The sequence below is a fragment of the Betta splendens genome, chromosome 1, assembly GCF_900634795.4.
Source record: "Betta splendens chromosome 1, fBetSpl5.4, whole genome shotgun sequence".
Classification (NCBI taxonomy): domain Eukaryota; kingdom Metazoa; phylum Chordata; class Actinopteri; order Anabantiformes; family Osphronemidae; genus Betta; species Betta splendens.
Window position 1 is genome coordinate 17,098,629 of NC_040881.3, and position 22,024 is coordinate 17,120,652.

At 47.5% G+C, this 22,024-nt stretch overlaps 1 protein-coding gene across 4 annotated transcripts in view; it reads right to left on the bottom strand.

Moving 5' to 3' along the window:
• Positions 1-21,522, bottom strand: part of LOC114851227 (microtubule-associated tumor suppressor 1 homolog) — a 27,106-nt gene extending 5,584 nt beyond the window's left edge. Inside the window, exons 1-10 of one of the 4 annotated variants that reach the window (XM_029142935.3) lie at positions 21,359-21,522; positions 14,118-15,351; positions 13,693-14,037; positions 11,739-11,955; positions 10,316-10,420; positions 9,499-9,717; positions 8,770-8,901; positions 3,582-3,623; positions 2,099-2,217; positions 1,683-2,000 (exon numbers count right to left, since the gene is read on the bottom strand). In XM_029142935.3, coding sequence (XP_028998768.1) covers positions 1,683-2,000; positions 2,099-2,217; positions 3,582-3,623; positions 8,770-8,901; positions 9,499-9,717; positions 10,316-10,420; positions 11,739-11,955; positions 13,693-14,037; positions 14,118-15,140 — 2,520 coding nt within the window. In that variant the 5' untranslated portion in view covers positions 15,141-15,351; positions 21,359-21,522. Of the gene's footprint in view, positions 1-1,682; positions 2,001-2,098; positions 2,218-3,581; positions 3,624-8,769; positions 8,902-9,498; positions 9,718-10,315; positions 10,421-11,738; positions 11,956-13,692; positions 14,038-14,117; positions 15,352-19,442; positions 19,685-21,358 lie in introns of those variants that run through there. The other 3 variants (XM_029142925.3, XM_029142953.2, XM_029142961.3) reach the window with 3 other exon arrangements.
• Between the last annotated feature and the right edge of the window lie 502 nt (positions 21,523-22,024).

The following is a 22,024-nucleotide window of genomic DNA, read 5'->3' on the forward strand; positions in this document are numbered from 1 at the left end:
CAGATTAGATAAGAGCGGCACCGGGTTTACAGATAAAACCACGCAGCAAAGCGCTGCAGGCTGGAGGTGCAGCTGCTGCATTCCTCCCCCCTCCACCAGCCCGGCTCCTTGTGGAATCAATAGGCTCCCGCTTCTCATCTACACATCACCACACTCTCAGTAGCTGCTGGGAAACAGCACGGACCCATTGTAATCAGCCTCTGAGTTATGCAACTATTTGAGGCGGACGAGTCGCTTCCACGCATAGCGAGCTGCTTCTCAAGAGCCGCAGGCAGATACCAGCTGATCCACAGGCACCGGGAGCTGCGTCTTCACACACTTTGGACATGTTTTGTAGTTTTCTAAAGCCTTTGTCAACAACTGTACAAAATGTGGCCAATTCACCATGAAGCCATTATTTAGCTTTGGGTTGAGGCACGAGGACGAACGTGTCCAGGCTGGTTTCTACTTTTCCAGAACAGGGAATCATTAACCACTGTTATTAGTCCATCATTAGCTCACTCAGCCTGTCACACACAGGACGAGTCCATACACACAGTCACACTGGATCTGGATGATGGACAAAATGAGCGATCGCTGCTGCAGCATCGACGTCTTCTGGGATTCCAGTTCTGTGTGTTTGTGCTTTAACTTGCTGTGCACACACAAAAGTCAAGAGCAAATATTGATCAGAAACCTGGTCCGGGTCTGTGACTCACGTCCTGGTGACTGTGGTGAACCAGCCACTTACTGGATTCACCCTCTAGTCTTCATCAACGACTCTGTTGATCCAGTTTGGTGAAGACATACCGAAAGAAGCCGTGTTCCTGATGTCACTTTACACATGTCAGAATGTGACATGAGCGCACGCACACACACACACACACACACGCCGTAACCCAAACCGCCGTCAGGCATCGAGGACATGAGATGACCACAGGCTGTTAACAGCAGGTGGGTGTGGACCAGCAGGAGGATCAACCTGAGCAGAAGCAGCAGCCGCCACATCTCCAATGTGTGCGTGACGCGTTAATTACAGGCTACTGCTGCTGTGGTGACACGTCACTGACAGGCTGCCATCCACAACGTCTGGCCGACGGCGAAGGGAGGAGTCACCAGAACACGTATGTGTGTGTGTGTGACTGTCTCAGCTGCTCATCACAGCCACCACTTTCTGCAAGAAGCAAACAACTAAAGCGTGTCACGTCCTCGTCACTCTCACTCACCCAGGTCACGCCCACGGGGACACTTCCTGTAGTCACACCTGCTGTCGTACCACAGGTGGACAAGCTCATCACAGAATATTTGTTAGTTTGTTCACTCGGAGCATCAGTTATTGTGTTTTAGGCTCGTGTTAGTCTGTTGGTCTCGTTTGTGCCTGCAGTGATTTTAGTTTTCAGCTGATTTCCTTCTATGTAGCTTTGTCCGACTCATTCTCAGCCCCTTTTGCTAGCGTTTTGTTGTCTCACTAATTTCACTAAAGCTCGGGTTCTCGGCTGCTGGGTCGTGTCTGACCATCATTCTGCGTGTTTATAGCAGAAGATGCCTCCAGGTAGACTTACATGACGATCTTTATTATATAGACTTTGTAACAGATCTCGTTTGTCTGCTTCTGTTTTTCTAATGGAAATCTTCTATCACTGCTACCAATGTGCAGCATGTAACAAATCTGCACTAGCTCCACAGAGACGTGAGTTGATTACCTCAGTGAAGAGATGCTGGATGACTGTGGCCAGAGCCTCCACTCTCCTGTTTCCCTGGACCAGCAGCCTCCTCAGCTGGTTGATGGTTTGGTTCCCCTTCTCTGGTGGCTCCTTGCTCTGCTTAGCCTCAGCTGTGCCAGGGCTGCAAACACTGTGGATGCGAGATCCAGGTTTGTGACTGGAGCGCAAAGCAGTCCTTGCTTTGAACCCGTAAACAGGGGCATCAGTAAATCCTGAGTCCGTGTTGGAGCTTTCAGTGGAAGGCAGAACTGGGAGAACTGGTGTCACAGGAGCATTTGAATTCACCACATCTGCCACCTGCCAACCATAGAACATTCTCATCTCAAATCAGTCTTCAGACTTAACACTAACAGTGTAGCAGTGAATGTGTAACTCTAGTTCAGAGGAGCACCTACCAAGTCAGGTGGAGGTTGCTGCTGGTTCTGGTTGGTTCCTCCTGCAGGAGCAGCAGCGTGGGAGCTGCTGCTGGTGTTGACGGGTCTCGCCGGAGCCTCTCTGGGCTTGTTTTTGTCCACTGCAAGAGAGTGTCGACCGCTTACTTTGTGTCTGCCGACATTCAACATGGTGCCCACACAACACAAGACATATCAGTCCATTCATGAATGTCCAGGGAGCAACACGAAGAATATGAAAACACAAACACAAAAAGAAAGCTTAAATAAGAACACGCCCCGTTGCCTGCATCGTGTGTGTGTGTGTGTGTGTGTGTGTGTGTGTGTGTGTGTCCAGGCTGCATTAAGAAGTGCATTACAAGAGGCAAAGCAATTAGAGAGAGAGATCGATCGACATCAGCACTCGTCTTTTCCATCTCGTCTCCCGCCTCCCACTCATCCATGTCTCCTACTACCTCCCCCAACCCCAGCCGCTCCGTTTCCACTGGCTGTCAGTACTCAGGAAATGAAATCCAGGATCCTCCAGCCTGAGCAAATAAACACCTGCATGCTAACCTAGACGGCCTCTACACATGCAGACTGAGGTTTGGTCCTTGGACAGCGTTTAGCAGCCGGTGCTCTGTTGTTTGTGCTTGTGATGACTGCTGTTGAGGTCAACACACAAAGGAAACATGTGGAGTTGAATTTGACAGACCAGAGTCAGTAGAGAGCAGGAGAATCCACTCTCCCATTTAGGATTTCTCCCTTTATTACATCATAGCAGTGACCTAGTTCCTCGCACCGTCACACAGAGCACCTCTGTACCAACATGACCCCACACAAACCTTGCAAACCTTTAACCCTCCACCTCCTCATATCAAACACCTCCACGATGTATAGTTATCACTATTGTATGTTTGTGATTCAAGAATTAGTGAAATGAGTCAATTGATTACGTTATGTTTTTACTGACCACACAACCTCTCATATTCACCCAGCTTGCAGTTACATTCAAAACAAAATATGACTAAACCCCAGTCAGTGTTGGTTCTGTTGCACTAATAATGATCTCTAGTGCCATCTACTGGCACTAGGCTCCAGGCTCTGCCTGAACACGACTCATCATCTGAACTGCGTCATCCTGGCAGGTGTTGGAGCTGATCCCAGCAGAGGCAGCGTTCTCACTGGACAGGTTGCCACTCCATCAGTGTTACTGTTCAGAGTCTCTAGTTAACCTGACTGTGTGTTAGCTGGGGAACCTGGAGAGAACCCACCCAGACATGAGGAGAACATGAAACTGCTCCAGTGTCGTCCCACCTCCAACTTTAACATGAATGAGGGAGTCAAAACATTAGAAACAATTCACTGTAAAAAGCCTAAGTAAATGAATGTGATCATTCTACATTGACAAAGCTGACTGAGGCACATCAGCACAGCAGCAGCTGATTTAATAAAGCTCCTGTTGAACCAGTGAGAATCTGTGAGTGTGGGTGTGAATGGCTTGGACCTGACATCTGCCAGGTAGTCATGCAGAGCTGCCGAGCCCACACTGAGGAAGAGACAAGACCATTAGCATGCGTCGGCCCACCACAGCACGGCAGACACTGCCGTCACAGCCACTGGGCAGCTTTGTGCTCTACGGTTGGTCTAGGGAGGAAGCAGTAGGGGAGCAACACACAGGGAAGCTGCAGGAGCAGAGGGGCTTGGTGCTGACCTGGACTGGGAGCTGGCCACACTTTAGCACAGTACACTCCGCTGCCATGTTATGATGAACCACTGCACAGACTATTGGCCTGCGGTCTAAAGCGGAGCTTTCAGCAAGGCTGAAGGGTGATGACAGCTCACTGTGTGTGTCTGCAGGAACCACGTTACCAAAACACTCCATTTAACCTGCTGAACTCACATTACTATGTGAATCCAGCACATATGAACACATGTACGATTATAGACACTGACCTAAACATATTAAGAATGGAAAACAGAACGACAAAATACTGAGCATCCTCTGGGTCTCTACAGATGAACAACACAAGGAATGCAGCACAATGCTAGAACGCTACGGTGCTAATTCCCTCTAATCATTGGACCAAACTAAACACAGTGAGCCTCATCCTGACTCACTGATCCCATTCGAATATATTCATTAGTCAATTAACAATCCTCTGTCCACTGATATCAGACGACCACTGGTTACTACATGTTCATTAACATCACTGAAAACATTCATCTTGTACACTGGAGATTAGAATTACATATCTCTGTTGCCATGGAAACTAGTGTGGAAAGCATGCCACAAGAGCACCAGCACTATGCAAACCAGACCACCCGGTCACCTAGCAACCAACGGTGAGTCACCTGAGGCCTCCCTCTGCTTCGTGACACATGTAGCTCTCTGGGCTTCTCTGATCTTCAGATGGTAAGTCCAGAACCACGGTCACACAGACAAAGACGATGTCCAATAACACAAACAGGCTTTATGCCTCATTTATCATGAGGCTACTGATGCGGAACAGTAACTTGTATATTATGACTACTAACAGTAATACAAACAGTAAAGACAAACACTAGGATCAGTTTGGTTCTAGTACACAAAGACATCACTTCAAACACTGTTTCTAGATCAGAGCCAGATGTGCAGACATAAACTGAACGTGACTGATCCCCAGAGAATGCAGCCAAATATGTCAGATTGCTACGTCCCACATGTAAGTCTCTGTGGTGCTAAGGAGAAGGCTGCAGTCCGGCAGACACAGCCTCTAAAGCCCTCGTCTTCCTCCACATCAGGACAAAAACAGCAGCCTGCACATCAGATTAAAGCTCGCACCACTGGACAGCCTCAGCTGAACCACTGGGGCGCACGTGTGCGAGTGCGGGCACGGACATGTGGTGACTCAAAGCCTGTGCTAACCTACATTTCAGGGCCGTGGCAGGCAACAGCAGGGAAGTGGGTCTGTGTAGCTCAGACGAAGGGAAACACGTGCAGCGGAGATCAGATGGACAGAGAAACACAGAGTCCAACCCACAGAGGAAGAGGATGAAAGCAGCGAGGTGGGGGTGGGGATGTACTGAATACCAACGCTGAGAAACATACTAGCTACATGCATGATGGTTACACCTGCAGCCTGGTTACAGCTTTAAAAGGAGCAATCAATTAGCTAAATAAGATAAAAGTCATCAAAGCAGTTGCCTCCTTTTTTATAACCAAGCAAAATGCCTAAATGTCTGTATCATAAAATCAATGTTAATTGTCATCTCACTGAACAGACCTGGCAGTGAATCCTGTTTATGACACAAGGAGCTTTATTGATGTGCTCAAACGTACAGCTCCAGGCCAGAGCCTTATCTTCTGTCCTGCCTGAACCAAGGTTAATGTAGAGATGCTGGCGTGATGAAGATCACATGGCAGATTTTCATGTTCAGAGGAACACAGCAGAATATAAACACCTTCACTGTATCCTCAGAAAACCGGAGTAGAAGGCAGATGTGAGTGAGTCACGTGGCTGGTTCCCCTTTAAGTATCATTGCTGAAGGAAAGCACAGCATGACTATTCATCCCGCTGCAGCTGAGAGCCCGCATACGCGTACTCAGACGTCTGAGGGCCCTATTGTACGTCTCTACACCCATAACCAGCTACACAATACTGAAAGCCTGAGGGGAAGAGACAGAGGCAACAATGGCTGCAAACAGCATCCAGGAAAAAGAGGGAGGGAGGCTGATCTGGAGAAGGAGTGTAGGAGAAGAGGACGTGGGTTTACAGAGCGATGGGCCAGGACTATAGGCACACACAGTGGAGGGTGCAGCACAATCAAACCCCACCCAGCCATGTGTGTCTACATAGACCTCCAACCTGCTGAGTTCTCAGCACAAAACCAGTGGATGGATGGAAACAAAAAGAAACAGCTGCTGACCGCAAAATGTCAGCACAGTGATGATGGACAGAGACTCAACATGCTGACACTAAAAAAGCTGGAAGAAGCGTATCCAGACCTGCGTGGAAGACCACAGTGTTCTTCCTGCATCCTGACAGCAGCTGAAGGTTTCGGAAAAGCCCTTTAGCCGTCAGCTTCACGTGGAAGTTGGACAGCGACAGTCTAGGAGACCATAACATTGTCTCTGCTTGTCCTCTGACGTCCTTGGACGAGACTGTGTTTGCTCAACAACTTTCAGTCCTTCTCCAGCTTCTTCAAACACTGACCCACTTCTCTCGTCTGCTGCTTTGAATCTCCAGTGTGTCTCGTCTAAACCGCTCGCGGTCGTCTCCTGCTTCAAGAAATAACTTCCTCAATTTGAACAGTTTAATACATGTGGTCGTCGCAACTGGGAGCTGTGCCAGGCGTCTTAGAGCAAAAAGAGAAAACAAAAAGACAAAAGCAGCTTAAAAGCGTTCGCTGTAGACAGAAGAAAAAGCAATCAAGAGCCTGTTAATCCTGCAGCTGCCCTTCACCGATTCACAACGGCAGAACAATGTGAGCCAACGGAGAAGCATCTGTGTCCTGACCAATAAATGAGGCAAAGAAAATGGCGCCAAAAGCAGCAGCACGCTTCACCGACATCCAGGTAATGAATCATCCAGCGATGGAGTGGCCAAAGGACAAGGCAACAGCCGACGTAGCTGTGGTCTGTGTGTGAAGGAAGAGAGACGGTCGAGAGGAGGAGGAGTCCGTCTCCGCTGCACACGACAACACAGCAATGTCCCACTGACCCACACACAAACACAACCCACTAAACGCACAGGAAAGATGTTCATCTGTACACTCCCACCTCACCTCCTTCTGGAGGAGCTCCGTGAACACACACACACGCACACGCACACACACACGCACGCACGCACACACACACACACACACACACACACACACACACACACACAAAGGAGGCAGGGATGCTGCAGGCGAGGGGGGAGGGAGTGGGCGGGACCTGAATAATCCCTCTCCCTCCCTCCTTTCCTCCATCACCAGCATTCTCTAAGCTCTGTTTCCTCCCCATCTGAATCCAACAGCATCACACATGGCTCACATCAAGGTCAGATGTGATCAGCGCGGATAAAATACGAGGGGACTGTGCGCTTTTGACACTGCTTGTTTGTGTGGTGAGTATGGTGAGATTCATAGCTGAGGCTCCGACTCCAAAGGCAGTTTCACCATTATAAGAAATCAGTATCTCACTCCACTATTCAACTGGTACAACGCTTATTACTACAGACCACATTCCATGTCTCATCATCATTCCTCTCTCACCCACAGGAACACATTTGGCCTAAAAGGGACGTTTGTGTTACAGCAGCTAGAGAAACGGGCCACGTACAGTTTATTCCTTATTTAAACCTTAGTGAAGTTTTAAATTGTTTTTAAAACTAAATTCTGCTTTAATCAGGTTTACAGGTTTTCTTCTTCAGGTAACAAGAAAAACCAGAATAAATCACTCAAGGTTTAAATTTTCATTTCAAGCACTTGCTTTTTTTACTTGTGTCATCCAGTTATATATTGAATAAATGAAACCCAATCCTGGTCTCTGTGTTAAAGCAGCAGCTACACCTGTCAGCACACACTGGAATAAGCAGGTTATAGAAAGTCACAGTGTAAAACAAATCTAGGCTGGGGCTCGTTGCTGCTGCACCTCAGGTTTCTCCACAGCAGATCAGAAAATATTTAACAGGACACTGATTTGAAATGACCAAATATAGCAGATGGAATGAAAGAAGACATGTGAACAGTGGATTAGTGCAAATTGATGCTTTGTGACACTTGGCAACTAGAAGTGATTTGTGGAGTCGTTTTAGACTCACATGGGATGTGAGAGCTCACACCAGCAGTGGTAATGTTTTGGTGGGTCAGTCAGTGCGGACTACAGGTATGAGTCGTAGGGGATGTGGCACAAAACTGCTGCTTACTCCTTTAAACACATGAGTACATGACTGGTATATACAAAACGAAGTCGACTAATTTAGTTTCTTCAATTGGTTTGGACCTCAGCTGCCTGAGAGCAGAAGACAGATATGAATGACAATGCAATGGTCCAAAAACGATCCCAAACCAAGGAATACACAACTATATAGAATTAATAAAACATCCTTTTGGTTTCTTAAAAAAATATGGCAACAGTGCATTGACACAAGTCTATGTTTGGCGGAGACAAAGCGAGTAAGTGCTTTAAAAGCTGGCTCTGTGAACACCTGGGGCCTAAGGGCTGCTGTGATGGGGGGGTAGTGGGGTGTATGACTCAAATGCATGTGTGGGGCTTTTGCAGCACATGTGGATGTGTGTTTAGAGGCTTGTCTGTGACTAGTGGCTCCCCACAGGCTCCACAGAGACGTCCAGAGCAGCCGCAGAGAGGAAGCAGCCAGGCACCAGGTCGTGACCAGAGCCACAGCGACCACAGGCCAGCCTCACACGTCACAGTTACACCTGCTTTGAAGTGAGGTTGTGGGTCTTAAATGTCACAACAGAGGACTGCTGGCCAGTGGTCGGCGGGTTGGGAAACACAACCATACTAAGGAGGACACATGTGTTTCCACTCTAAACTCAAAATAACATAATGAGTGTGTGTCTCACTGCAGTAACATGATGAGAGACTGCAGAGGGAGGATCATTATCTCTGGTCAGGTAACCTCAGTGAGCTCAGCAGTAGCACTGCTAATGTTACACATCATAGAAAGACTCAAGTCAGAGCCTAAGAACCGAACCAACATTTGTACCTGAGCCGTTGAGTCGACTGAGTCTTGCTGAACCACTTCGTTGTAAGGGGGACAAGCAGGTCTGCTTTGCTGGTCCCTGGCTGGCAGCTGCCGCTTTTGTGGCGCTGAGGCTGGAGGCTGATGTCTTCAGACCTGCAGAGCAGATGGCAAACAGCTGTGTTCACTGGTTCACGCTGTTGCACTCTTCTGTGTTTCTGGTCACAACAGTAAATCGACATGCCTGATGACCCCCAGGAACAACCCACAGCTAAGACATGACACATCTAATCTCCCACAGATAACAAAGTTCTGACGACACAAACCAGCCAGGTTTGGATGTTAGCAGCTACAGTATAAACCTGTGGAATAAACACCTTCAACTGTCAATGGAAACTCTAACATCTGTAAACGTACAGATATTAGTGACCTAATGAGGTTCAAACAAGATACAATATGTATGTTGTATCCTGATGTGCATATTATTTTAATGTGCAGTGTGGAAATGAATGAGGAACAAATACCATCAATCTGAATGTGACCCACTAAAATTTCCAGCAACAAAATAATCCATGGTCTCACTAAAGCATTACCCACACTTAGTGAATTTATTCACATAAGAGCATTTTATTCTCCTTTTGCATGTTTTTTTAGTATCTTCCGTGTATTCTTTTTCTTTTTGCACATTCTCAGTAGTGTTCCTGATAAGGCTTACAGTCACCCCGAGTTAAAATGACAGCTCACATGGCTCACCTGCAGCCGTAGCCCTGGCCTGCAGAGACACCGCTCTGGCCCGTATGGCAGGAGGCCTGGAAGCACTGGGGGTAGTGGGAGCACTGGGAGCACTGGAGCCGAGGGCAGCTGCTGTACTGGAGCCGGGGGGCTTGGCTGCACGCTGGCCACCTGCAGGGACCATGCTTCTGCTGGGCCACTCATCAGGTTTGGTCCCTGTTGACACTGGGAATCCAGTTGCTGATTCAGGAGACATAAAACACCATGAATGCTAATTAACTGAGTGCAACTATTAAAGCATATCAACACATGACAGAATAACAGCTAGTGGGAAATCCATCTGCCAGGATGACTGCACCAAACACAGAGGAATAGCTGGACTTTTCTGTTCTGATCAGGTATACTCTATGTGTGTGTGGAATCCCATTCTATGAAGAGAAAAAAGATGAGATAAAACTGCTATTACAAGACTTACATGCTGTGGTATTGCTAACCTGTGTGGAAGGATAACATTTCCCCCCCAGCCTTTACTGGCTGCTAAGCAAACCCATTTCTGCCCACAGACAGTTGAGGAGTTGGAGGTTGGTGCAGACCAACAAACAATGAATGACCTCACTCCATTGGGAAGACACTTTTTCCTAAAGCTAGACACGAACCCAACCCATTCTTCCTGTTTGTGCAGGGACCTCCGTGAATGTCACTATTCTTAAAGCAAATGATTACACTGGAGGTAGCCTCACAGTGGAAACAGAGCGAGGTTAAGTCAATAGGAGGGAAACAACTCGAATGATACAGTGTAAGAGGAAGTTAGAGACTGGCGTGCATGCCACCACCTCACCTTTGCTAGTGGCCGCGTCATTGTCACTGTGGCCCAGCGATGGAGGTGATCCCTTGACAGGAAGCCGGGATGTGGTTGGTACCAGTCGCCCTGGAAGTCCCAGCGCTGGAGGGGGGGCAAAGAAATACTTTTTTTGTGATACCTAAATAAAGAAACAGTTTTAACCATCAGAACATTCTCCAGCCAGCAACGATGAAGTAACACAGGACCAACTGAGGATGAAGAAGTTTGACACTCATCACCACTAATATGAGTTGAGGTTCCGTGTATGAACGTAACTGAATAAACCCAGCTATTCATTGCATTTATTAAGACAAATCCTGGCTTTTAATCTAAATAGTTGAACTCTCATCTCCCATCCTAATTAAAAATTTAGCCGCAGCAGCGGCTGTACTATAGCTCCATGGTTGTAGTCTTTATTTCTCTGGACATACATAGACCTGAGAGCCATGACCCCCTCCTCCACACTATATCAGTGGCACTAAATGAGGCTGAAGGGGAGGGTGAAGTCTGAGAACTGACTCCATTTCAGGACAGTGAAGGTCCTGGATGGACAGATGTTTCAGGTGTTCGGCCACTTCCCTGCATGCACATGCTACATCCTGGTGATTAGCCCTAGGTGGAACCAGGATTCCACTAATGTCATTATAAACAGCAGCAAGTGAACATGACATTTGTTCATTGTCAAAAGACCCATGATTATCACACAGCAACGATTCACACTCATCACAGGGGGAGACAGGAAAGATTTAAACAGAGTAATCACCAGATATTAACTTCAGTGACCATGAGTTTCAGCCTTTCAAAAAGTTTAAACCCAAGTCCAATCAAGTTAAGACTCTATTAGTCAATTCTTGTTGCTGTTCCAGTGCTTCAGAGGGAACTGAAACCAAGATCATTATTAACTAAGGCTCTGAGTTGCTGTTTCGTGTTTATCCATATCTTTCTTATGCCAAGTTTCCTCTGTGTTCACATATTAACAGACAAAAGGCTTCAGTGTCTGGATGTGACAGACCTGACATCCAGCAGCTTCTCTCGTTTCACCACTGAACAACAATCACTTTGTATCATGCACAAATGTGCACAGAGCAACAGACACGACACTCCCCTGAGGCGACAGAGAGGAGGAAGGAAAGGACTGAACCCCGTGTTTTTAAAGTTACATGCAGGGGAGAGTCAGACTGCACACACAGCATGTGATAAACACAGCATGACTACATACCTGTCCGTCACCGGCAGAATACGAGCTGTTGATCAGTGTGTTAGTGGTGCTGGTATGTGGAAGGCATTTAAACCCGCAGCCTAGTCATTTCCTGAGTGTGTTGCTTCACCTCACACACACACAAACATCAGAGAGGGAAGCAGTGCCCTGTCTCAGCTCATGTGCACCACGCTGTCGTCTGTTTACATGGTCTTAACTCACCCTGGCTCTGGTTTGGAGTCTGTCTGGCTTTTGGAGGAGATCCACTCCCTGCATTCTGCGGCCCCTCTCCTAACGCCTCCTTCTGGACCTGCCTGGCCCCAGGACTCCCGGGTCCTAGACGTTCAGCTGAGGAGCCTGGAGGCGACGCCGGTCCCTTGCTCACTCTAAAGCCTCTCCCGTGCTGCCGGACACTGGGCCCAAGCTTGGAGGAGACCTTCTGTAAGAAAAGCTGACGTTTAGCCACAGCATCCCAGGCCAGGGGTCCCAGCTCGGAGCTGCGCACCGAGACCATGGTGTCAGCCATTCCCCACTCAGAGGCAGAAATGTGGACGGAGGGAGGAGGGAGGGGAGGAGAGATTGCCAAGACAGAGGGGGAGGAGGAAATGAGAGCGAGAGGAGGAAAGAAAGGGAGGAGGGAAAATTGGGAGTGTGCTGCAACCACAAGTAAAAACAAACTGTTGAGGGGTTTAAAGCTCTGTCCTACTCCCTCCACAAAGGCTTGAATCACCAGCATCCACGGACACGTTTGTATAAAAACCTATAAAATCATCAAAGGAAACTGGGCAGAGGTCATAGTGTATGAGTGATACTCATCCAAAAATTAACCTAAATGACCTTAAACCAGAGCAACCACAGAGCTTATCCTGCTTCAACAGACAAAAAGCTGAGCCCATGGATTACTGTAGCATTCCAATGCACACTAAATCATGTGTCGACATGCATGCTGGCAGCTCAGCTGATGATTATACTTTAGGATGGGTGGGGATCATCAGGTCCCACGTGCAGCAACATTCCGCGCCGACAGAGTTAAAGTAGAACTCAGGAAGCACAATCAGCCGAAGAGGAAGGTGTGTTGGTGGCGGTCAATGCATGTTTTAGATCACTTCAGAAAACCTTAAGGGGTGTAACACATCCCGAAGAGGCCGAAACAGGCTTGGAACCTGTCTCATACCAGAGAACGCGTGGTTCAGCCCAGGGAGCACCCCCACACGTACAGTCTAACACTGGTCTTCATGCCACTGTCACTCAGGGGCAGAAATGAGCTGTAGGCTGTACCTGTGCAGCACACATCCATAAATCAGGTGCACATGAAGCTCATCTCGACAAAGTCAAGCTGCCAGCTCAGTCTTGTCGTTACGAGGTGGTTTCCATGGAACCGTTTCCGGAACGAGCTAGAAAAACCTGCAGACTTGCTCAGTGTTGTTTAAGTTTGCAGTGACGTGTACTTTGCTGTAACAAATAAGGTACGTCTCCCCTATCTCCTCCCAAACCACCTCAACTGGACCCATGCTCCCTTCTCATGTTTCAGGCTACGGTCTAGTGAGCATCTGATGTGGGTCTGTGTGATGAGGACGACGAAGGTGAAAAAGGATTGAACCAAGTAGCAGAAGTGCTCGTCTAACTTCCTAGAGTCACACATATCACTTGTACAGGTGGTAACAAAAAATCATCTAATGCCCATAAGGACCAGATGTGTTAGGGCTCATTGGATGAAACCGAACCACTGGATCTCATGCCACTCAATGACTTAAAGCCTCCTCTGCGTGTAGTTGCTAGCATGAAGGCCTGACTCCAGCTGCCTCCTCTGATTTCTGTGGATGTGTTGTGGTCATGAAGGGCTGTCCTCTCTTTGTCCTTAGTGACTGTGGCCTGAATATGGATTGATGCAGTAGTTACATAACAGGAATGGGGCTGATGTGCACACTTTTTCTCTGCACAAACCACATGATGATTAAAGATCATGAAGTAGAAGAGTCCGCGGACTGAAACCATTTAAGGAAAGAACTGATATGTCTGAAATCTAAAATCTGAAAACAAAATTTAAAAAAAAACAAACAAAAAAATCAATTGACTCCCCTAGCAGATTGCCCTGCATCACAGATTGATACTCATACAGACATCATTTCCAGTTCAAACCAAAACGTGTGCAGCTTTAAGCGGTCGTCGTACTCACCCTGCTGAGAGTCCTGGGTTTCTCTACGTCCGTCCTCACAGCCTGCTCCTCTGCCTGATCGCTGCACTGTGTTGTCCCCTCATTCTCCATTGTCCCTTGTTTATCCACAACATTCCGAACAGTCTTTCTGGAAGATCCTTTCTCGACCATCTCAGACCCCAGAGAGCTGACTGACGTGGAGCGACTAACGCCTGCTGCTGCGTTTTGGGTTCTGGGGTTACTGCTCTGTCCTCTGAGAGGTTTCAGGACCACAGCCGCTTTGACCAGCGGCTTCTCCACTTCCCCACTCATGGCCTCCTTCCTTGACAAAGCCTTCTTCTCATTTGCTGCAGCAGATTTGTTTCGCTGTGGGACAGAACCATGACATGTTAAACACATCTCTGAATGGAAGCAGGACTCAGGTGGTTTTAGTGGCACTACGATACCTGGCTGGGAGATTTAGATGATGATGCCACTTTAGGGACAATCGTTGAACCTCTTTTTCCCATAGTGGCTGGTTTGATTCCCGGGCCGGGCACTGGCCTCGTGGTGATTGCTTTGTTTCTTGCTGCTCGGACTGTGTGGCTGCTTTTATGCTGAATGGATTTGGAGCTCAATGCACATCTTTCGGCTTTGCCAGTAGAAGATGGAGGTAGACTGGGATCGTGAGCTGGACTGGGAGAAGGAAAATGAGATGATAATGTCTGGGTGGAGAGAGGAAGGTGTTCCTGGCTGTCCATGGATGGGTCCAGAGGACAGTCAACCATTAGCCCCTCATCACTGGCTGCATCTTTGGCCACAGTCTCCACAGCACATCCGCCTGCCATCATGAGGCCACTGCTCATCTGACTGCTGGTGTTCAAGCTGTTTTTCTGTACACCAACATCGAAACTTAGCGAGAGAAACAAAGCCTCCTCCTCGTCATCATCATCATCATCATCATCTGGGATCTCTGTAGTCTCTAAGTATGGAGCTGTTGAGCCACGCATTCCTCTTCCACTGCCGAGCTCAGCTCCCTTGTTGTGGTTGTTGTCAGTTGTTGTCAAATCGTTGGCGTTCCATGCGTCATCACTGTTGGCATCCAGATAAACGGAAACAGAATTGTCACTGGATTCTGACATCTCTGCTGTGCTCTGCATTTTGTCTATTGACACTTCATTGTCCTCCCCATCTCGTCTACTGTCCTCAGTCGTCCATTTAGAAATCATAACATCAGCCATCACGGCCGTCATCAGGGTGACCTCCACCATGTCGTAGTCCAACGGGCTGTCAGTCTGGCCCCCACAGAGGCTCCTCTGCAGCAACTCCGGTGACGACTCCCCCAAAGAGGAGGAGGAGGAGGAGGAGGAGGAAGACGACATTGGGAAAGCATTCCCATTGTGGTCTCCTGCACCGTGGAGAGTAAGCTTCATGCTGGAGCCACATTTCCCTGGAACAGGGAAGCTCTCACTGGGCTGGGAAAAGCTCATGTCTGGGCCAGACTATGTTCCGATCAGTTAAATAGAGGGGTTCATTTGATCATTAGCTTCTAAACCTTTACACTGAAAATACTGCAGCATTTCCACTATGGAAGTAAAGTAAGTAATACAGTCCATGCAAAGTGCAGAATTGCAACCCATTTAAAAGGAGAGTCCGATCACTTTATCTACCAGAGGACAAGGGGGCCGGTGGTGAAATCATCTGGAAGAGAAAACAGAGGAGACAATTAAATGGTTCATGCTGTAAAAGACCAGCATCACCAAATTAACTCATTTCCATCATGTTGTAGGAAAGTTGGGAAACGGCGCCATCTGCAGGCTACAATCACAAATCTGTACAAGACAACTAGACACACAACCACGTTAAGTTTCCAGTGAATGGCCCTGAGAAATGAGTGTGAAGGGCAGTAACCTCAACCTGTGATAAAAATGATGCATCTCAGAAGAACAAGCTGATGACAGTGTGTGTGTGGGTCAGGGAGCAGCATGTGATGACAGGCAGATCCAGGACAACTCTCCTTTTCTACTAATGATAGCAACACTGGAACAACAGAAACAACAGAAAGACACCAGCTGCTCAGAGAAGCATTAGATCATTGAAAGAGGTAAAAATATTGTGCTGGATACACCACTGTCCAAATGAACCCAAACTGTGAGACATCCACTGGTTTCTGCAGCAGGACAACACTAGACTTGAGAGTCATTCTTTAAACAACCCAAAGCCGTTTTTAGGGGACATGAGACATTTCTAGAAATAAAACAGAAACACAAATGACCATAACAAATTCTCCAACAACTACAGTGACTATGGAAAGGAACAGTGTGACTATGCAGTCGCTCAGGATTCATACAGGTACAGATTGATTACAGGTCTGTACAGGTAAGCTATAAAACATGAAAGGAGTAAAGCACCACCATTCCATGCTGTATGCTGGGTTTATAGACAGAAAAACAGCCTGAGCAAACCAGGGCTGTTCACAGAAGCAGTCATTTATGGTTTAATACTTTGGTCCCACGATGGGAGGCTGTCGGGCTCCTAAGCTACAGCCGAGTTATGTGCTCAGATATGAAAAGTGGAGCAGAGTTAGCATCTCTCACAGTGTGTAATTACGTTACTAACTCTGCTTGTTGCTTTTCCAGTGACCGTTTACATTTCCTCTGGCATATTTACAGAAATGCTAATTCACGTGAAGTCACATATCTCCTCTGAGGCCGCTGTGTCATGTGACCCACAGACTGGCTAGTTTACTATATAAATGGAACTCAGTATTTATATCTTAAATCAGTAGGATGTGTTACCAGGCAGAAACACGGTCCTACATCACTGCACAGCAGTCACTTCCTTTATTATCAACAGGGTCGGCCCTGGTCTGCACCCACCAAACGTCTCATCGGTTCCTGTTAGAGTCACGTTCACCGTGGGCTCTGGGATTCGCACTGTGACCAGGACTGTGTGAGGCTGAAGTGGGCAACAGGACTCTAATGGCTGCTGGTGGGCAGTGGACCCTGCTGAGCATTAACATGCCTGTCAAGCAGGTTAAGACCAGAGCTGATGACGAAGAAGAGGGACCCGCGTGGAGGAAAGATCAGGAAAGACTCCCCCAATAATTACAATGGATAGAATATGTTACGTTTAATTTAACTGACTCTTTGTTGATATCTGTGTATTTATGTATGTAAGATTAATGTGCCTGATTAACCCACATCAACAAAGCCATGGACGCCATAGAAAGACCAAAGTATCAGATGACATCAAAATTAAAACAGCCTCAGTGTGACTGAGTGAGTTTACATGTCGACTGCTCAGGTACCAGGCAGCGACCCAGCTCAGACGGGCTGTGCCAGAACCAGCTGACTGCACCACAACAGCCAGCGCCATTGTTTTCAGCTTATCCTTAGGAGATTTAGAAGCAGACTGAAGGTCCAACAAGTGCATGACCAGACCAGACGAAGAACACTGACCATTAAACCCAGCATTTGGAGCTTTTCTGTGTGTTACACCGCTCAGTGACTACCACCACAGTGTAACAGTAGCTTCAGTGAAGAAACTCACTGATTTCTAACTAAAGTCTACACTAGACTGATCCTCCACCTCCGTGTCACAAGACCCAACTGTATCATATACAGTACTGTAGTATGTGACGTACACAGACTACTGTCTACTGTCCGGTAATCTGGAGATTTTAGACTTAAAAAATAGGTCCACATTTAACTAAGAAGCCTGCAGGAGCATGGCAAGCGTTTACGATGGCCGCTTTTAAATGTCCGACATTTGAACAAAGATTTAATTAAATAATAGTTTATTGTTGATGGTAAATTCAGTACGTACTATACTTTATCAGTCAGGGGCAACTTATTACAATAGAATAGAAAATCTTCATTTGTCCCGCGATGGGGAAACTTCCATGTTGCAACAGGAGGAAAAAGACAAATAATACAGAAGACAATAAATACAGAATTGTTAGAAGAGGCCTGTTTCACCTCCTTGTCTGTTTTCACATTGGAAACATTGATGTCTTGTATCTATGACATATTGGCAGAATGATGGGGATGGTTGGGAGCATCCACACAGTTCAGCATGAGGCCGTCCATCATGTTACTGCTATGATGACCTATGGCTCATCTTACCTGTAAACTATCTGTTCAAGGCTACTTGCTATTATATAAGTATCTAACTGCATTAGGCTAAAATAGGAGTAACACCACATTAAGAACCACTGGGAAACATCCACAGTACTGATCAAAATACAGATGAGTTATAATCTTTTCACAATGCAACATGACCGTCTGATCTATTCACAACAACAGAACACTATGAACATTAGGAGCCCTGCAGTGGAAGCCTATTCCACTCTACACATGCCAGCTGACTTAAACACAGAGAGCTAATTCATTAGCTACTGACACTGCAGTGATTTGATCATCTCAGGTTTAGCAGTGAATGAAAACTCTCTGGGCCAAATTCTTCTGACTAATTCATGACAAACACAGGCAGTGTGAGCTGATGCCACGAGGGCTCGTTACCAGGCTCACCTTTCCTCAGCGTCACCGCAGCATCACATTACGTCCCCACTGTTATGATGCATGCCACACACACTAACTGTAACTCCATCACAGGTGGGGTAGAAACGGACCAGTCACATTCCTCTCACTGCATCACACGCACACAAAGTGGTTGCCATAGAAACAGATGAACTGCTGAGTCACTGTGACTGACTGTGTTTAACCTTCCTCAACACTGGTCATCACAACGTCCTCACCTACCGTCACTGCAGAGGTCCGTGTGGACGTCTGTGCACGCGTCTGTCTGTGGGCGGTCATCTTAGGAAGCCACGGACAGTCAGGACAAACTGGGATAATACTGAGAGCAGGAACCGAGCCTGTTGGCCCGCTGCCAGTCCAATCACCGTTACTGAGGTTGCACAGCACAGTTGTTACATAAGCAACTCTGACAGGAACACTGAACAGATCGATACCTGGTTTCAGGACAGGAGGTAAAACTTCATCACAGACTCCATCGATAAAGCTAAACCTGCTTTCTGCCGCGGGAACCTGTCATCTGTTTAACCCGATGCCCAAACGCTACGACTTCAGAACCGCTCAGCCGCCACTATTAAGTTATGTAACACAAACATTAATACAACATTAATAATATCAGTGTTTGCCGTGACTGACGTCCAGCAGCACAGCGTGTGATGTGTCCATACATGGTCAGAAACGCTCAGTCTCTCAACACATTCTTCAACTTCAGAGTTGAACAGAGAACAGAGTTTCTGCAGAACCTGCCCCCATAGAACGTTAAGTCCCTGTCGTGTGATCCTGGTCAAAGCCTTGAACGATCTTTCTAACGCCGACTGGTCACAACGGTGATGAAAGCGTTTCAGCTACTTGGAGTTAAACCACAGGCTGAGAGGAACAATGCTCTCACTGTGTGCAATCACCTCCCGAAGCATCTGGAAACCATCAAGCCCAGCGTCGTGCTCCGAGGAAAGTTTGGCCCTGTTACAGCAGGACCACTCTGACATCACCCCCTAATCACAAACACTGATGCACAGCCTCTAACTCTGTCCCACATACTCACACAGCAAAGGAAAAAGATCTGAAAACATAGTCGATCACCATAACTTCACAGAAAGTCCAGGTCTAAGACCTTTAAGCTGCTCAGAATGAGGTAAATGATTGACTTGGACCAAACCATAGCTCAAAGTGCAGAGATCACTTAGTTCCCAGTAAACCTGTGCCCTAGAACGCGTGTGTGTGTTGTGTGTTAATGCTGCTGCAGCCTTTACTCACTCTCGCTACGTCTTCCTCTCCTCAAGGTTGACTACTGCAAATACAGCATCCATACAAAAGCTGCCTCGCTCAGGCTGGCATCCACTCCACTGTTCCTCACACTCCCTCCTGGCAGCGCCGCACGTCCACGCGTTGCACATAATTCCATAACTGCTGTGTAACAGTGTGTGGGAGCAGAGAGGACGACGCAGGCAGTGACGGTGGAGGAGATGGGGGAGGGCCCAGGACAGAGAGGAAACACCTCCCCTCTGGAACACAGGCACGCTGCTCAGTGCTGCAGTGTGTGTGTGTGTGTGTGTGTGTGTGTGTGTGTGTGTGTGTGTGTGTGTGTGTGTGTGTGTGTGTGTGTGTTTCTCCCGTTGCATTAACAAATCTTGTTGCTAACACTGAGGCCATTTTGCCATAAAGAGGATAATTAGTCAGGTCTCATTAACTTTACAGGACACGTTGGGACCTAGGACTTGGGACCAGGCTGGGATCCTGTGTGGACAGGGTTCTGTGTGTAGAACTATGCTGCCGTGGTTCAGAGCTGTGTGAAAAGATGTCGGCACAAATCCTCCCAGCTACAGTAAAACTACCAGGTAACTTTATCCTGTCGGGACCCACCCTGCAGCTCTTAGGAAGCAGGAGGGGCCGGCCTCATGTTGACAACAGTGCCATTGGACGCAGGAGTCTGAGGGGAAGCAAAGAGGGAGGTTTCAGAAAGATGCAATGGGAAGCGTGTAGCACTGGAGTTACAGCAGGAAGGCTACGCACAACTGGCCGTGACAGGTTCAATAACAGCCTTTTATAAGGTTCTGCAAAGACTTGGACCAAACAATAAATGTCTAAAAGGGACAAAACTGTGAGAAAAGCCTCATTGGCTCCATGGAAAACCATCGTCCACGTTTAGAAAGGCAACAAGGAAACCACATGACAGCTCTGTGTAGAAATGGGATCAGAGGTGAGACTAGTGTCAGTTTGAGACGAGGTTCCATGAAAAAGAAAAATGAAGAAACAAACAGCCAAAGGTCTGAGTCCCAACATTTCTGTAAATTAACCAAGTCGTTTTGTACTGTACATCTAACTATAGAGGTTCATTGCCTTTAATGGGCCTGGCTCCCACAGCGACCAACCTGATGTCTGGTCAGTACGAGGAGGAAGGACTCTCACCATCAACCACAGCCCTGGTCGTACGCTGGGACAGACTCCAGCAGCCGTGACCCAGTAAGAGGCCGAGGCAGCGGGAGTGGTGCTAAATCAAACAATCCAGCAACAGCAAACAACCTATGAAGAAAACATCTGGACAAGTCAGCACCATCACGAGACACATCCTGCACAACTGGACACCCACACTGTCAAGGAACAGCAGACAAAACAGAACATCATGTGAACATGCGAAGTGACGGAGCACCAGATGAGTAGCCAGGTTCTCCTGAACTGTACGTGTGGCAGCAGGAGAGGTGGAAGCACCGGCTCCTTCATTTAATCCTGGACAGGCGAGCGACGCAGAGGACAACCTGTTATGTAACACTCACAGAATGCTGCAGCAGCAGGACTGTCCATTAGCCAGGCAACACACACATGCACGCGCACACACCTCACGGTAACGGTAACTGGGAGGATCTCGTTTACGTCAATTCTGACTAAATTACTTCTTAACTTACTAATTTAACGATAGAAACTGACACTAAACGTAGCTACGTAGCTGGATGTTAAACTCTTCTTCCACGGTAAGAAAAGTGAACGTCAGTTCGTCGTTCATCACAGAAACCCGACAGTAAGACTTTGTCTGACGTGAACGTGCAGGAGTCGTCTGAGTAGAAGTTGTCATGGCGCAGCTACATCTGACGACGTCACACCTTCACTTGATGGAAGTTTGGTGCAACACGACCCGCGGACGTCGGTGCTGGGACGTCGATGTAGCGGTCACTCACCGTCGCCATTAGCGGAGCAGCTTCATCCTGTATGACCCAACTGCACCAGGGCGGGACACGAACCGAACCGAGCCGCGCGGCCCCGCTTCAGCTGCTCCGGCAGCGGCATAGTTGTGCTCTGCAGCTCGCGAGCGTGCACGGCTGCAGCGCGAGGCGCCCCGGGCTTCGGCGCACGCGCGGCAACGCACGCTCTCTAGGCTTTTCCAGACTCAAGGAAAGGAACGAGCCCTTGAAATGAGGATTCCTGCAACTCTGGTCTTTTTAATTAGCAGCAAATCTGAAGATGCCACTTATCACTGGGCTCTTTGCCTCTTGATGCAGTTCAGTGTTTTCTCCTAGTGCTTCTGTTGATCTTAGTTCATATTCCTATTCCAATTTAAGAAATAAATGTTTCATTGTGAATTAATAATAATGTAAAAAGGTATGACTTATTAGTCATCGCAGATGATGTTGTTGTTGAGGTGTTGGTAGAAGACAAAGCCATGTGGAAATCCTGGCTCATTTGTTCAGTGTTTAACATGCTTCTGACAAAATAACAGAAAAAAACTAAAGTAAAAAATGGTTTAGTTCAAGGAATCTTTCGGTTTTACAGCTTTGTGTGAAATTATTTTATTAATTAGCGAAATCTTACTCATTTTAGCAAAGGTGCCATGACTCTTATTCTGA